Here is a 17,993-nt window from a genome sequence, read left to right as displayed (position 1 = left end):
GTCTGCAGCTATACTTAAATGTGGTTTCCAGTTTAAGGCAGGACATTGGGCGTCTTACCGGAGGTGGAGGTTTTGGTGGTGTGACTTTCTCTGGTTTGTTTATAGTTTTCTCTTTTGGCTTAGACTCCTTGCCTGTGCGAAGGGATTGCATGGTGGCAGCTGCGTGCTTAAGAATGCATTCATGGCTGCAGTAGACAGAGTCCGGTTGAGCGAGGGTTGAGCACCCAGGACCAATGCATTTTGGGACCACTGGAGCCTCAATAACCTATAAAATATTTGAACAAGAGTTTAGAGTATATGTACACTAATTCCACACAATTATCTGTCACATCAATTGGTATCACACGCACGAGTCTGGATTCCATAGAGGCACACCAAATGTGATACTAAACAGTGTTTTGCAAAGGATATGAATGAGAAGAAGAAAGAAGAAAAAAAAAAAAGAAAAAAAAAACACGACAAAGTTCACAAATGTCAGCAGCGGCCATGCAATGCATAGTGTTTGATATAAAATTACGGTAAAATTCATTGCCTATTGTTTCCACTTTAAGAGCTTAGATATTGTAAGTTTTTCCACAGCCCACTGATTATCACCCTTAAATACAATATGTATTTTGGCATGAAGATTCCAAACTTTTTGGTATTGAAGTTTACATGAACCCCAATGCCGGACAGTGTCTTCAATTGTCACTTGGGATTTTGATTAAAATGGTGCGACAGAGATCTGCATTCATTGTTTCAGCCTAGTGATTGGTACCTGCTACAGTGTCACCGACCGTCACAAGAATGCCTTTGTTTCGTCTATTTCCCCGCATACCCTTCTACAGAGCCTTCCGATAATGCAATAAAGCCTAAAGCAGAGTGTGCCGTTGGTCTTCACAATTAAGCGAGTCTCAAAGCAGTGGAGGCTTACTTTCCGGTTTTCACACCACTTCCAAATGACTACCTCACGCAATTTTAAAAAGGCTCACTGATTAGCAAGAGAATACATTTTGAGCACAATTAGTTAACACTTGCTAAAACCGAAAAGATCCAGTAAAATATGCATTAATATGGACAGTGAGCGGAACTATTCTTTTTAGAGCCATACATGTCACCTTCAAAAGCATTAACATGTGAATTAAGATCCACACATGGATTACATGCAATAGTGAGCTTGCCAGGAGGATAGACAATGGTTTGATACAACCATAAAAAATACTCACTGGATTAAAGATCTTTTTTTTCTTCTTACTGGGATTAACAGCTTTTTCAATCCGTCCTTTAATGGCCTGATCATCAGATTTCTGTTCTGCAATTCCAGAAGTGTTTAGCTCTGTGCCGCCAAAGCCTGGGTATTCTGGTTTTGTGATGCTTAGACTGTTCTCTATAGAACAGTCTTCCTTCACTTTCAGCAGCACGCAATTTGGGCAGACATAATCTTCTTCGTTCTTCTCCAAGAGTTGCCATCGAGCTTCAGAAATGCCAACACAATCTCCATGAAACCACTCTTCGCACCGGTCACAGCAAATCATGAATCTGAAACAAAACAGGAACTTCTTAGAGACTACAACGTGTGGATAAAATCACTCAAAATGGAAAGATATAAAACATGGCAACAAGATATAAGGTGTGTGTTCAACTGTGGAGAAATTACAGTTCTACAAAAAAAGTGGCTGTAAAAAACAACAAATTGGAAGACAGGATAGTTAAATCCTAGTTCTTAATTTCGGGAATCTTTAATCATTAATAATGAAGAACGCTGTAGTATGTGAAGAATTAAAGCACAATGTACCACAGAGGTTTTCCACATTAGGAGATGGTATTTTTTGCCTTCCTTCATTGAAATGGCTACGGATGGGCAGCAGAAACCAAACTTACCAAATACCTATTTAAAAAATAAAATGGTGGGTAGCTGTATAAAGACAAAAGTGCACTGTATCTCTAATCCCCAGGTAGATTCTGCTATTCAGAATGTGTGCATCTAGAACTCTACTGGCAAATCAAGAGTTCCAGAAGGCACAAGCACCCTAAATAAAATATGGTTTATGTTTACCCTTAAACAATCACAAACGTTAGGTAATGAAGGATGTGCTTATTTAATGTATCCACGGGTTTTGAAATGTATTTTGACATTCACTAGATGGTCCCTTTAATCCAAGGTAATTTAAATAGGACAGCCGAGCATTCTCTGCAATTTGCCTAGATAGTTATTGTTTTCAGTAACGCTATATGACCAACTCATAAAAAGTTAAATCTGGCTCTGGGTTCATGACACCTAGCTAAACCTGGCAAACAAAAGCTTTCTGTGACCAGATCCAGAGGCTGCCAAAGATGAAAATTAGCTGGATGTATCTGCTAAATTCTGTACACGCAACAAGTGAAATACTGAAGTTAAGAGTACTACTGATGTAACAAGTGGCTGAAATTGCACCTTGTGGCTTATTCGAAAGAATTAGGCAAGATGTAATGCCAGACTTTTAGAATGTTGATGCACAACTACTCCTTCTAGGAAAATGTCCCTGAGATTTGAAGTTCAACTTGTACTTTAGCCAATAAGGAATTAGAGGTCACATATCAAAGGGATTTGCTGGCCCCAAATATTGTTCCCTTTTAACGGATATCAAAAGCATCAATACAAAATTTTCAAATTCTTGAGTGTTGACTAATATTCCAAGCACTCTTGTATTATAGCGGTAGAAACTATTAATTACGCACTATGAAAATGCAATACATCAATGACCAGAGGAGAATTGGCTCGGACCGTAGAAATGTGCATTTCATCTGAACCGTCTATTCCTTGTAGGAATACACATTTGCTTGACTGCCATCTATTAAAACAAGCAAGATAGTGTATAAAGATGAGCTTCAGGTCAAAAGCAGTCAAGAATAAAACTACCTCCAACTATAGTGGCCACAAAAACCTTAGACATGTTATACAAGATATTTTTGCATTCACTAGCAGGTGGGATGGTACAAAAAGTAGTTCTAGAATAGGTTCCAAATCAATCTGCAGAACTGGTGAAAGGTAAACATAAAAATGTGACTCGTAGTAGGCAAAGACTGCATAATCTACATCACGTTAGCATAACCGTTTTCCAGTGAAACCTTGGGTAAGCAATACAACTTTAAAAGAAAGCATCTACATTTTAACGACAACCACCAGAAAAGAAAAAAAAAAATTATATATGTATTTCTGAGAAATTTATAAAAGCAGCAGGAGCTTACCTTTTATTATGAGGCTGACGACAGATGCAGTACAAAACACTTTCGTCAGAATCGTTCAGTTCTGGTCCAGATTTTTGAGTCTCTTGGTTGTCTTGGTCTTTCAGCTTCAGAGAATCTACAACTTCTTCCTTTACCCGAATAGACTGAGTAGGTGCCTGAGCAACTGAGACTTGACAGGTAATGTTACGCTCTGGTGTGTCAGGAGGCTCCACTTTAATGGCAGGCAGCTCCACCTTGACAGGGAGTGCCAAGTCAACATTAGTGGACTCTGTCTTATCTTCAGACGGCTCCACCTCAACAGATGTAGGCTCTTCCTTAATAGGTCTCTCTCCTTGTACAACATCAGTTTCCACAGCAACCGTTTCAGTCTGCCGCTTACGAAGTCGGTTTTGAAGCTCTTTTAATGTCAGTGCATCACTATCTGAGCTACTGTCATCGTCTCCTTGTACATCAGTGGAAGCAATTACCATCGGTTCTTCAGTATCATCTACTTCATTTCTCAGACACTCAGATTTAATTTCAGCCACACTCTCTACGCTACCTTCTGAGGCAGTCTCAACATCTGTTACCGGGCAGGATGTTTCACTTGTGTCCTCAAGGGCAGCAGGTGCACTTCTCCTTATACGATTACGCCGGACAGCAGTCATAAATTCTTCCACTCGTTCAGTCCGTTTGGGTTGCCTACCACTCCGCCTCAGTGACTGGTTTGATGTGGATTGCTGCTCTTTCAGTTGTTGAAGCTGCTGATGTACTTTGTGCATCTGCTGTTGCTGTACATGTGCTGTAGCTTCCATTTCAGCGTCTCCAGCCCCTTCTCTTTTAGCAATGGTCGTCCTTCGAAAACCCCAGGTCTTCTTGAATTCTTTGCTTGTGGGACGAATAGCTTTCACTGTGTCATCATTGTTTTGATCCCCTTTATCTTCAGATACTGAGGGTTAAAGCAGGAAGAAACACTGTCAAACACTATGCACTAAAAGGTCAGACAAAAAGCAGTACTTTCTTTGAAACATTTTTCATGTTTGCATCCATGCAGAAATGCATCACGAACTTGGAAAACCTGGTAATTGGAAGATGTGTAGCCAGGCCTGACAATATTTTTCTTGCAGTTACAAAATTACATGATTCTGAAATGAACTAGATGCCATGAAAATAGTTTTTTTTTTTTTTTTAAATGAATCAACTGGAAAAAATAAAATAAAAAATAAATCCAGAACACCTCATAACTTAGGAGCTGCATTTGCTAAAATGTAACCAACCCACCCGTAAGATCCCATCACTATTAGAAAAATCGAACATCAGTTGTCAGACACCAACTGCCTTTCACAGCTAGTGTCAGCAAATACACTGTTTTCTAGGACCACAAGAGGTTTGTATTCTGCTGCAGAGACGAAACGGTTACTTACATTAACAATTGCCATCCAAGAAATATCTTCCTCAAACAATGAATATTTTAGTGCACGTACAGGTTCTTAAAACACGTTAAGAGGCATAGAATTAAGTTAGCACTCAGATGATGAAGTTACTCTTTACTCCACACGCTCTTTACAATCCTAAGCTTCTGGTTTCCCTGTTAACTAATGGCAGGATCATAAACTGTCTCTACAGTGGTTATTGCAAAGCGTTCTAAGCAGGGACCCTAATGTATCTTTAAAAGTTTCTGAAACATGTGCTGGCAAAGTCAATAGGTCTGGAGTAAGCTGCCAGTTTTTAGATCGAGCCTAGGGAGCGCACATGCTCTCAAGACATGCTGTATCCATTCAGTGCGGTTATAGCCCACCCTCCAGCTTTTAATTGGCTTTTGTCAGTGTCCTTTCTTTAATTTAAAAAAAAAAAGCCTTGCTTTTAAGTGATGATGGTTCCCGCTAGTCTCACCTTTTCTCAATTGTTAACTCCCATGGAGTATCGCCACCTGACTTGTCCTTTCCCACTTGTGCCATTGAATGTCATGTCTGCAGAACTCAGTATGGGCTCACCACACTGAGTTTGGCATTGGGCATAGCTATTTCACGTTCTGAGAGGAGTTGACAATTTCCTTGCACCAACAATTAATTTCAGGATCTGCCCACTGCTTTGTTTCCATATCCAAGTTGTTGCTTGCCTCCTTCTACCCATCTCCACGTTAGTGTTATCCAATCCCACTCAATGTTGCTCCCCTCCTCCTCTCCCTTTATGTGTCCAGGTGTGATTCTGGTCAGTGAGCTCCACAAGATCGGCAGGCCAATGGCTCCCATCAATTAATAAGGAAGCATGTGGGTCGAATATGAATCCAGAAATTCCTCAAGATGCAGCGACTACTCCTACAGGTAAGTAATCATTTAGTTTTTCTAGCGTGGATATTTTTTGACGTCACCCAATGTGCATTGACTTCATAGGGTTTTCCTTATTGTGGTGGCTGGGTTGGAGGAAGTTGAGTTTGTGAACAGATGCTTCCGTACTCTGTCCGACTTGTGCTTCACTTTCACCTGTAAATCAATGAACTAGTGTTTTGTGAACAAGGGTTCTGACCACCAAGTCATTAATCGGAATGTTGCCCAGGAAGGCTGCTGCACCACCCTTTATTCTTCCTGAATGTGCTCTTGGTTTGGTCTCTAGTTATAGGTCACCTCTTGTGACACATTTGAATTGTCTTTCTTGGTGACAAGTTCTCCTTTGTATAGGCTGTGAATGACACAAAGAATTGCTTCCCCTTACCTACTTCCCTTGTTCACTCTATGTAATGCATTATCACCCTGTGGGCGTCCACTGTGTGCAATGTCTTTTCACCGTGAGTCTGGCTTGTGGAAAAAAAACTTGATATCTGAAGAGCTTGATTTATATGGAAGTGGGATATGACCTTCGGAAGGAAGCATGGGTCACTCATCAGGAGTGCCCTTGTGTATCTGCATGTACGGTTCGCGTGGTAAGGGCTTGTAATTCGCTTATTCTACAGAGTGACAGCATGGCAACTAGAAAAGCAGGTTTTAAGCATAATGATCTTCAATGTGGCCTGGTCTGAATGGAGAATCCATCAGTTGTGTCAGAACCACGCTCGCACCACACTGGTGCGGCTGCACTCCTTGGTAGGGCTATCCTTTTTGCATCATCCAGAAACCTTTTGATCACTGGTGCAGTGAAGAAGCTTCTTCTTAAGCACTCCTTTTTGTAGGCTATTGCTGCTAGATGTACCTTCAGTGACGCATGTTCTGTTTCCTAACAGATGTGTGAGCTTTATGACTACTGTGGTCTCAAGTGTGATGTCTGGCACCATTGTATTCTTCCCATTTGGCTGTGTAACATTTCCTAGTTGTAGGTCTTCTTGCCTCCCTGAGAAATGCCATCACTTTCTCTAGTAGTCCCAGATGACCAAATTTTATGTCTTCAGAAGCCATGCTGCTAGACTGAGCTGGGTTCTAGGTGAAGAACCTCCCCCCCACGCACTGAAAGCAGGTCTTGGGACACTGGCAGTCTGTGTACACTCTGCAATTTATATTAAATCTGAGAACAGTCTCTACCACTGGGGTGCAAGGAGTATCAAAGTCATCTGCTATTGTCTGCATTTGTTAATCACTATTGATAATAGCGGATCGGTGGAAAAGTGTAAGCAAATCCCTGTGACCAGTCTATCAACAGCACATTCCATAGGGTGTGGCGGTATGGATGTCTGGATTGAAGAACTGGCATTGTCTGTTTTCTGGCGTTATGAACAGGTGTATTCCTGTTCCCCAACTTTTGACCACCTTCTCCATGACCTTCAGTTCACCACCCACTTGTGTGAGGCAGATGTCTACCTGCTCAGTTTGTCTGCTTCCACATAACAATACATCTACCAGGAGTGGACTACCACTGTTACGTATCCCTGGATGGCCCATCCCCATATTTCCACTGCTAGTCCTGGGAGGGCGAAGGATTTTGTTCCACCTTGCTTGTTGAAGTCGAACATGGTTGTTGTACTGTCTGTCTGAACTTCTATTGCTTTGTTCCACTACTGCTTCTGAAAGGGTTTTAAAGCTAGGAATACTATCCTTAGCTCCAGCAGTTTTATGTGCTGCACTTCTTCCTGTGGTTTTCATACCCCTCTGATATGGAGCTTCCCTATCCCACATGTGAGGCGCCTGTGATGGTCATTGTTGGAGCTGGTTATATAAATGGTCTTCCTGCTTTCACTCTGCCTTGTTCAACCACATCATTTCCTTATACACTCTTTGTGTGACAATCACTAGATCTTCCCGGCTCCCCATTGTCTGGGCAATGGCTGTGGGCCCATTCTGGATCAGTGTAGCCTCACCTGAGGTATTAATGGCATGCAGGAAGCCAACATTCCTAGCAATTTCCCCACAGATCTCAATGTCAAGAGATTGACCCTTCGGGTAACGGAGAGCTTATTACGTTATGGGCAGGACTTTTCTAGCATGGAAATGCCTTCACTGGCACTGTGGGTTTTTTTCCACGCCCAAGAACAGCTTATCCTGCGCTGGTGTGGGTGATGACTTCTCCATGTTTACTGTGAACCCCAGTCAAAGAAGTGTCGTCTTCACTGTTCTTATCTAATCTCTGTACTCATGTGCAGAGCTTACCCTCACCATCCGGACGTCTACGTAGGGGTATGCATGTATTACTTTTCTTCTCGGGTGAGCGGCAACAGCTGCCAAACACTTTGTGAAAATAATCTGGGAGCGGATTTTATGCCGAATGATAGCACTGTGAATTGGTAGTGTGCTATTAATTTGTTTAGGATGAGGTGGTCTAGTGTGGACTGTAGTAACTTTTCTTGCTTTGGTATTAGGAAGTATGTTGAGTCTGTTCTCTAGTTGATCTCTTTGAGGGGCACCTTTTCTATTGCTTGATATTGAAGCAATTCTTTCACCTTCTGTCAATGATACGTTTTCTCTTCCTCCATGTGGATTAATGCGTTGGGCCAGACTTGGTAGGTGTTTTCCAGCTCTTTAAAATAGCCATGATGTAGAGCATCCACTTATCTGATGTATCCTCTCGCCACTCCAAGGAAGGCTCCTATCCCAACCCCACAGGTGCGTGTGTGGGTCTCCTAATTTTGTGATTCACATTCTCGCTGCTGCCCCCCACTTGACTGTCCTTTGCCTCTCGGTCACCCACAAAAGGGCTCTCTGTGGTGCCTGGAACTGCTACTGCTGTGCCAGAGCTTGTGCTGAACTGTGCATAGGAAGGTTTGATATGTTGCTTTGGGACCGCCTGACGCCCTGGATCCTCTCCATAGAAGAGATCGGGTTTCTCCTCTTTTTAAAGCTCTGACATCATTACAGGGTTTCATAGGTATTCGAAAATCCTGGAGGGAGGTGTTGCAGTCTCCCCCCCTCCCCCGTCTCCCCCTACCCCACCCCTGGAGAATTGCAGGAATGACCATTCTGCCTGGAGCAGTCTTTGAATGCACTCGATTTAGATTGCATGTTCTTCAGCGTCTAATGTACCAATCTTTTCTTAGGCATCATCGATTCACCTGCCCTTGGCGGGGTTGCAGACTTCTAGGCTTTCTCTCTTTTTTGATAGTCTTTCAATGCTGGTGCCTTCTTGGAGATTCAACGGCCTGCGTAGTCTCTGTTTGGACCCAGAGGGGCTCTTTTCTACCTTAACTTGCCTTTGGTCAGCTAAACTTCTGACACAGAGGATGTCTTTTGTGGCACAAGGCTTTCGGCTCAGCCGACCAAATCTTTTTCAGCGTTATCTGGGTGCAGTTCTTTTTTCACGTTTTGAGCTCACACTCAATTTGATCTCTTTCTTGGCTTCCAAGCCCTCTACTTTAGGGGCGTTATCCTCCCCCTCCCTAAATAGTCAAGAGTCTCTCAGTGAGGTGGTTTCCTTTTGACAATGCACAGCTTGGGGTGCACAACCTTTGCATCTCTTGTGCCCTAAGCTATTACAGTTCAACTTCTGCTGGGTGTGCTCCATTTCATGGGGGTTTTCCATTGTTTTTTTGGTGGAAATTTCAGGACAAGCTTCCCTTGCTTCTATATCGAATTTTTTTTTCTTGAAGATTTCTTGTTTTATCTCCCCTTTTTAGGTCCCAACCTGCGAGTGCATGTGAGACACTGTTGTGTTCAGGAAAGGGCTTGGAGCCAGCCGGTCGCTCACCACTTGTTGGTTTGCATGGCCCTCTTTTTTACAGCCTCGCAATTCGTCCAGATATGTCGGACATCATTCCCCGTTCCTCTGTGTGGAGCAGGGATCAAGCACTAATTGATTTCAACTTTCCGATGCTCCAGACGTGACTGAGATACTATTGTGTTCTAACTTCCAGTGCACGGCAAACAGAAGGGTTGTGACTGGCAAAAACGTGCCCAGCAGGACAAACAAAATTGCTAAGTTTTATTTTTTAAGGTCAACTTTATTTTGTTAAGTCATCTTTTATTATGTTTTTGCATTGCACATGGGCGCTGCTGTCAAAAAGATGACCATTAACTTGTTTGCAAATATGTGATCTATTGCACTGCAAATGCTGGTTTTCCTTTGATGACTGGAGACCTTTATCGCTGCTTCCTGCCCAAACAATGAAATAAAAAATAATCTGAAGATGGCGACCATGCATGGAGACTTTAGTGGAGATCGTCAAGGACTAGGGCTGTTGACGCCTAGCCAAAAAAACAAAAAAGGGATAGAAGAGACTACTATAGAAGAGGAGAGTTCTGGATCAAACCAGAGGGTGGAATAAAAGACAGCATGTGAATCCCAAAAAGATTCACACTGCAAAACTATTTTTTCATGTAACATCTCCATTAGATTTGAAATCATGCTCGTCTTGCCACTACCGGGTTATCAGGATTAGCGTTGTGTGCAGCTGTTTGCACTTATCACTAGTTTTACTAGTGTTATTGGTAGAAAAGCATAGGCACATTTGTTTGACCAGTCTATAGGGCATTCCACAGGAACAGTGGTGTGTGTGGTGTGGGTGTGTGTGTGGTGTGTGTGTGTGTGTGTGTGTGTGTGTGGTGTGTCTGGATGTGAAACGTTAGCATTTTGAGGGTTTTTTGCTGTTTAAAACAAATCTACCTCTGGTGTGTACAACTCCTGGGAGCTAAAACGGCAAGTGTTTAAGTGGTTCTATTTGTGTGAACAAGTGGCTTGTGTGCTCGACCGGTCTGCCTCTTTTCTAAATCTGTGAGGTGTATTGCTATCAAAGTTAGACGTCAGCATCCAATTGTTTTGGTCTTGGTTTTGTGGTGTACATGATCTTGTTCGTCCTTGCATGACAAGGTGAAACTGTGTTTTGTCCGTTTGAATTTGTACCATCTTTCGCTAGAATAGTGTTCTGAAGGCCTTTAAAAAGGTAAGAAGGTTCCCCTGTCGCTTCACTCCCAAACTGGAGTTATGAGTTGGGGTTGTCTCAAAGCCAGTTGTTCAAGGAACCCACTCCTCTGAAGTGTTGACGATTTAGTCTTCATCGGCTCTGAAAGGGGTGGTGTGGAGTTGTAGGGAACAGTCACTGATGGAGTGTTTTGTTGCTAGCCCCTGGTAAAAAGACTGGTATTGAAGCATGAAAGCTTCCTTTTCTGGACTGTCTTCTCACAAGAGGTGCCAGTCTTCATGGAAAGGCACGAAAATGCAGCACCGCCATGACTTTTGTTGGTTTGTATTTTTTTTAGTATCTTTGAAGAAGTCACCTGACACCACCACCAATGGAGATACAAAGCCATTAGCCCTACCAGCAACACAAGAGCTTTGAAATTTCCAGGTCCAGTCGGGCGCCCTGTTTTATTTTAAAGGTGAGGAATCTGCAGGAAGAAGTATTCATCAGAACACATTTTAGCCAGTTAAAAGGGAGCAGATTATGTTGGTTTATACTGGCGTTCAAACACTGACACCCATTGCCAGGAGTACCTTTTTTAAGGGTTGTCCTAGTGGCCCACTTGCTACATCTCCACTCCAGCCTGGACTTCAAGAAAGTATTTACACATTTTTTTTTTCCCCCCAATTACTTCTAGTATCATAAAGGTCGTCCTGTGTTGGAACTGTTCAGGGAAAGTGTTTCATAAGTACCGATTTCTTCCCCTGGTGGTGCACGTAGTGGTTCAGTTCACCAGTTCCTTTGCCTTAACACTCCAAGTTTTTGCTCCACCAATTTTACTCACTCTGAGGACATTATCCAGTTGAATGGGGTTGGGTGTTGGTCATTTTCGTGGAGATGGCCTCTAATATGGAATCTGCCACTGTGTTCTCCCTGATGTACGAGGGATTCTTTGATGAGAACTTATATTTTCTCAACATGTGAAGTTATTGGTTTTCAACCTGCCAGCTCTTTGAATTCCTCCCTTCCCTGATTAAAAATGCTTTGCAACGTGGGGAGGTACTGGATTCTGCTTTATCTAGGCAGACGGGTCTCCAGCAAATAACCTTCAGTACCAATCAGTACTTATTTGTGGTCCTCTCGATCACTGAGTTATAACAAAGCTATCTCATCCAGCGGGGATGGCCTCAATGAGTGAACTTCTTCCTGTAGATCCTGCCACTACTAGTCGGTACTTTTGACATCCTCGAACATCCCTTGCCCATACATATCCTCATTCTTGAGGAACATCTCCTGCTTATCTTCCAGGGGCTTGGGTTTGAACTGTGGTTCAAGTTCACCTGGATCTTCTTTTCTCAAGCCTTGTCCAGCACCACCTTCGCAACAACTGATTCAAAATGAGGGATGCGTTTATATCTCTCTTTTTGGAGGACAGATGCCATTTTGGCCTTAACGCACCTCGCTCACTCAACTGACCGCCCATTCCACGGCATTGAACACAGTCTCCCCTTTCCTTGGCATCAAATGCGGTCTTCAGTCTTTTCTCTGGGGTTAGACCCTCTTGTTGCTACTTTTTCCTCCTCTGCCTGTCCTGATTGCCTTTTAACATCGCAGAATGAGACTTGTAGTGCTCTGTCTCCACTTTCCTTCAGTCAACATGTCTTTTGGTGTGGAAGCAGTCTAGGGAGGCTTTAACTTAATGTGAAAGCTTGGTTCTATTGTTTTCGGGGTGCGTTTGTGTTGTCCCGCAGTTTTTTCCAATGTTTCGGGTCCGAATTAAAAAAGCACCCCCAACCCCTTCAGTGTCCGATCTGAAGGGTGTATTTGACATCCCTCAGTGGCTCTAGCACTAATATCACCACCCCCAAAAACCAGGGCAAATTTGGGGGGGCACGATATGAGTGCTTGTGCTTGTTATGATTCTTCCTTTTGAACCACAACTGCAGGGATGGTGGGTCATGAGTCAAATAGACCTTTGTCCAAATCTTGACACCATTGACCCTCTAAACACTTGTGAAGACGTCTATAATGCTGTCTGGGTCACAGGTGCTAGAAATGTAAAAGGCTATGGAACACCAATAAAGGTCAGTTAAACGTAAAAGGAGTCTGCATCAACTGTAGCTGAATGCATGTCTCATGGCTAGACATTCCTCTACTGAGAAAGACACTTTTCCTTTTTGTAGTAGCTGAAAGTATTAAATCCTAAGTGTTTAATACTTTGAGTTGGATCCAGAGGCATTTTTTTTTATGACAGATGCAGGCCCAGCTTGAAGAAAAGCTTTTGAAGCTAAAAGCTTTCACCAACCAGCCAATCTAAATAAAAGAAAATTGACACCCCCCTTGTAGCTTAGGAAACATGAACCACTGCTGTCATGTTTGAAAAAAACCTGGAGACCAGACTTCTATCTGGAGGTTGAACAGTTATTGGTAAGGTTGAAATGTGTAAAAAAAAAAAAAAAAAAAAAAAAACTTTCGTTCCACGAAATAAGGTACAAGAAAGCACACTGCTGCAGGTAAGATTAAATGGGGAGCCTGCATTCTGAATTTCGATCTGGACCTGTTTAAGCTTTACAGCTGTAAAACATGGTGGGATTTGGGCTCCGGACCTTTCTCTAGTTAGAAAACAGCAGGACTAGACCCCTTAAGTTTACCGCTATTTGATTAAAGAGTCTATTTTATTGTTCCCCAACAGCACTAAAGTTTTCGGAAACAGCTGGTCAAAAAAAAAAAAAAGGAGGATTCATCCCCTTTGTCTGTAAAAGAACTGTAAAAATATGATTGAGCCCATTTTGTGCAATATTAAGCACTCGGCCTGTGCAATGTGCAGTCACGAAAAGTGACAGCTGGAAATATTCCCTCTATTTTTTTTTTTCTCAAGGGGGTTGGGGGGGTTCTCAATGTTAAGGAGAGGAGAGTGTCAATGCTATGCCCCACTTGTATAACACTACTACCTATATCCTCTTCTGGGTGAAATTTTTCATTTTGCAGCTGAAACCATTTTTTCATGACCAATCTTGTTCAGGTCTCTGCCTACAACTTCATTTTTTTTTTTTTTTTTTTTTTTTTATTGTTTTATTTTTTTTAATTGTCCACTGTGATCCAACCAAAGATATGCCATTAAAACGTTATTACAGCATTTTCTGCCTAACAGAGTTAAAGTGCCAAGTCTAAGCCTCAACAAAGGCTTGAGTTGAACTGAATGGCTGTCAGCAGGAGCGATGTAAGATGCATCCCGGACAACATTAAACTACCATATGTACATATACTTTTCTCTTTCACACTTCGGAGGATAGTCCCATACAAATTCCTACAATCCATAAGGGCCCCATCATGCCAACTCTAGAGGGTAGAAGAAATGGCAGCTGTGACCAGGTTGGCTAAGTTCTGACCAGTTCCATTTCTGATTTTCCTCTGTAAAGGAGTAGAACCCTCCTACAATGTATTTCCTTCTTAGCAGCTACCACCACCAAGGAAAAGGCAAGAACGACCTGGCTCAGGAAATTTTGACCAGTTCAAAAATCTGCATTTTTTTCTTTAGTCTTCTCAACACCACCAACTAAGAAAGGATGTAACAAATTATCCAACATGGGATCCAATACGTCTGGTATCAAATGAACCACTGCAGACAGTCTTGATGACCACCTCCACCTCTAAACTTCAACGTCAACCGAGAGTACTATAAAACTTTAGATCCACATACAGAAGTTTGACAATGAGTAACTCAACGTCCAATGATGAGTGGAATGGCCTCTCACACCAGTTTCAACATGCATTTCACCCATCTCGTGAAGTGGTAGAGGAATCATCAGTGGAATCAGGACCATACCGTTCCTTCTGAAGCCGTAAGGAGGCAGAAGGTGGTGATCCTGCAGCCTCAAATTTCTGACACCCCAAGGCGAACAACTTTGCTGTACATCTTGTTGAAAATGCTGCAATCGAGGGAGCACCAAGAAGCCTACTACACGTAAATCATTAAAAAAACATTCCTTGAGAAGCTTCCCTCTGCAGGCAAGACACAAAAAAAAAAAAAAAAAAAATGCTGAACACTTTTCTTCAAGAGGCATGAATCAAATTCGAGAACCTCAAAGAAATTGGTGTTAATTAGAAATAGCTCTATGAAAAGAAAAGTTGATTCCGGACAAAACTAAAATGGTTATTTACCTGTTGGAGTAGTTTTGCATCTTTAAGAATTTTCTGGATTAACATACTGTTTATTATTTAGCAATCTAGTGGTTGGGTGTGGAACTTTTTTTTTTATATAGTAATTTTTTGGCTTAGACGGCCCCCGCCACTTGGTGCTTGTTCCAGTCTACTCTGACGTCCGACGCCCTCCCTGGAAGTCCCACTCTTGATCGCCATCTTTTGAGTCTTTCTTCTGGTCTTTAGGTCTGAAAGCATCGAAAAGGTATCCAAACTCCAAAAGGATAAAGACGAAACGAGACATATTTTTGTCAAAGAAAACCATCAACACAGCAAAGGACAGGGGGCATTACTAGAAGATTCCATCAAATTAAAAGAAAATATAGAAGTGGAACTTGCACCAAGGGAAAATGTGTGGACAAGGGGCTTATTGCTCAGTGTGAAATTAAGACACCATTCTGTTTTTGCTCAGAGTGCCACCACAAATTCGCAGAGGGACAACCATCAGGTGTGCAATTTTTTTTGTCAATATACTAAAAATTAGACTCCAATAAAACCGATGCGGAGTTCAAACCCAATAGCTTAAGACTCAAGAAAAGCAGAGGCGTGCACATTACGCAATGCAGAGGCAGAAAAACAACTTCACTCCAAGATCTAAAGCTGTCAAGCGACAAGGAAGAGAATGCCAAAGAAACGGAAGTTTGGAACTTAAAGTATAAGTTCCAGGACCAACCACTACATAGTGAAATAATGCACAGCATGTGAATCGAGAAAAGATGTGTGCTGCAAAAACAGACTTCCTGCCACCATGCAGGAATGATGGTATCGGGAAGCTTTTCAAAATTCTTAGTGGAGAAAGTGTATTATAATACTTTTAGTATTATTTGGGATACGATCCTTACATTTTTTGTTTGTGCACTGTGGTATCAGGTAAATGTGCATTGTGTTTTGGGCATGTTTTACTCCATAGTGGTTAGGCTTTCAAGCAGCCCATCGTGGGATGAGGACATAGAAAGCATTGTTCAGGCATCAGCAGGATTATGCGGTATGTGCTGGATATACACACAGTAAATCCCAGCAGAGATGTCCAATCCCAAAATCATCCTTGAGCTCACTGCCAGACAGCAATTAGATGTGCTTACCATCCACCATCATTGCAGCTGGCAGAACTATAACCAGGAATAATTTGCAGTAACAGTATGCAGTTTAAGAAACACTACTTCTCCCCAAGATGAAAAGGAAAAATGACGTTGCAGGTCCACCTGAAGTGAGCTACGACAGCTGATATTTGGACTAATTGTCCAGATACTTCAGCAGTCTCAAATGCTGCGTAGGCAGTGATGCATCATTTGTCATGCTCATGTTTCAGTGATGCACATTACAGCCCTAGGGTGGAGTGTAGTCTACAGGAATTATAGCAAGGCTGACTACAGAATACATTTATCTGGTAAAAATAAACAACGTGCACCGCACCTGCCTATTGTATAAAGGAAAGAAGTTACTAACTTTGACTTAAGAGAATATTCTTTTGGTACATCAGGCACAATGAGACCTTCTTACTCATAGTAGCATTCAAGAATCACAATCATGAAAAATAAATCAACTGACCAACATCAAGATACATATCCAAGCTGCAGTGGGTACTGTCAAAGTTTCATTTCAGAGTAGCACACAACTTGTCAGGCAAGAAATTACTGCTTTACGATGTATCTAAACTAAGGTATTAATTTCAGAAGCTGTGAGGGCATAAATCAATGTTCAATTTAACATTAGAGCCGCTTAACTAAACAAATGTAGATTTTGTCAAGTCTGCAATTGAGCACAATTTTGGAACGGGACGGTTAACTGTTGAGAAGAAGCACGTCTGAGACCAGCTACCCAAGGTAATGTGCGTTACGAACGTATTCTTGCAAACACAGTGGTGATTTTTCTAGTGTCGATTATTCTGCTTTTTCTTTGAAGGAGCTGAAGTAGTGAGGCTGAAAACATTCCATTGCCTTTTGTCAATATTCACCACGAGGAAATCTAGAAGTTGTTTTTCTTGAGAAACTTTACATTCTTGCCAGCTAAGGAGCTAATCGGTCATGAACAGGCAAATGAGACGATGTAACAGAAGAATGTCAGGTCTACCTTGCAGTTACAGCTGAATCTATGGAGATCGCACAAACAACCAATTTCTGTCATTGTATGGCCTGTTTTAGAAAAGCTAGGATATTATTTCTCCTCGAGGGTTTACAGGCAAAATCACTGAAGAACTCTGAACCTTTGAGTACACGGAGGTGATCCTTTCTATCTAGGAATGTTGGGGAAAGTCTCGAATGAGCAGAAGTCTCTTCCCTTTTTACTGTTGACTGCCTGGATTGATGACATGCTTCTCAAGAAGGGCTTCGAGGGAGGGTCTAGTGTGCGAGGCACCATAAAAATCATAGACTGATACAGAAATCACATTATAATTACTAAACTCAGATCCCGGTCACCATCAAATCGTAGTCACTGTGTACCATCATGCAATTCAACAGGCAGCAGCATGGAGTTTCTCTTGTCACACCAAGTGAACGAAATCCTTTCAGTGTCAGATAGAAATAACCCATTTAAAGGCGCTTTAATGATACAGACCCTAGCCGCGCTTAATAGGCAACTTTGAAACACAGGAAGGCAGAAACTACATGACGTTAGGAGGAACACCTAAATGATGCGGTGAGAGAATTAAAGAGTAAACAAATGAAAAAGTATTAAAGACTCTCATACCCACAATGACAAAAGTTTGAAAACCTAGTATTCTTAGGGAAAGCTGTACAATGTAGGGTTCCTGTTGAGCAAGTAAAAAGGACATGCTGCATAATTCTCCCTTCGTGAGCAACAGCATACATTCCACTGATGTCCAGTCTACAAAAAGAGTATCATTTGGAAACGAAACATTTCCAAATGGGGTGCACTGCAGGAATCTTCACTCAAGTCAAAAAGTTAGAATACTCCCGTCTGCACACAGTGATCTTGAACGCTTAATTTACAAATTAAAAAAATAAAATAAACATTTTTTTTTTTTTTTTTAAACCACACACACACAGAAGTGAAACCGGACATTCTTTAAATGCAGGTTTTTTTTCCTCCTTCAGATTATTCCCTTAGTTTTTTATAGATAAGATAGCGTTGCCACAAAGATCAAGACATGTTGCAAAGGGAGCAAACTAACCGTATAATGGATGGAATTCACATGAAGGTAAAACAGCAAGATCGGGTACACACAAAGAAAAGCTAAACAAATGCACTATTACAATTAGAATAAAGCCACGTCAACTTCCTAGCATTCCTATTAGTGGTCAATTGTCCACTTGGCTCAGCTGTTTTATGAGCTTATGGTTTCTATTCAAAACTAAGAGCACTAGTAACCTTTACATCATCACAATATCCT

At 41.9% G+C, this 17,993-nt stretch overlaps 1 protein-coding gene across 4 annotated transcripts in view; it reads right to left on the bottom strand.

The window, feature by feature from the left end:
- DIDO1 (death inducer-obliterator 1) overlaps positions 1-17,993 on the bottom strand; it is a 198,626-nt gene that overhangs the window by 128,236 nt on the left and 52,397 nt on the right. For all 4 annotated transcript variants that reach the window (XM_069243176.1, XM_069243175.1, XM_069243173.1 and 1 more), the window contains 3 exons: positions 3,208-4,135; positions 1,206-1,518; positions 59-265 (listed from right to left, as the gene is read on the bottom strand). In XM_069243176.1, coding sequence (XP_069099277.1) covers positions 59-265; positions 1,206-1,518; positions 3,208-4,135 — 1,448 coding nt within the window. The remainder of the gene's footprint in view (positions 1-58; positions 266-1,205; positions 1,519-3,207; positions 4,136-17,993) is intronic.

Source organism: Pleurodeles waltl, chromosome 7 (genome assembly GCF_031143425.1).
Source record: "Pleurodeles waltl isolate 20211129_DDA chromosome 7, aPleWal1.hap1.20221129, whole genome shotgun sequence".
In the NCBI taxonomy this organism is placed as follows: Eukaryota; Metazoa; Chordata; class Amphibia; order Caudata; family Salamandridae; genus Pleurodeles; species Pleurodeles waltl.
The sequence above is the reverse complement of the archived record's forward strand: the minus strand, read 5'-3'. Positions and strand labels throughout refer to the sequence as shown.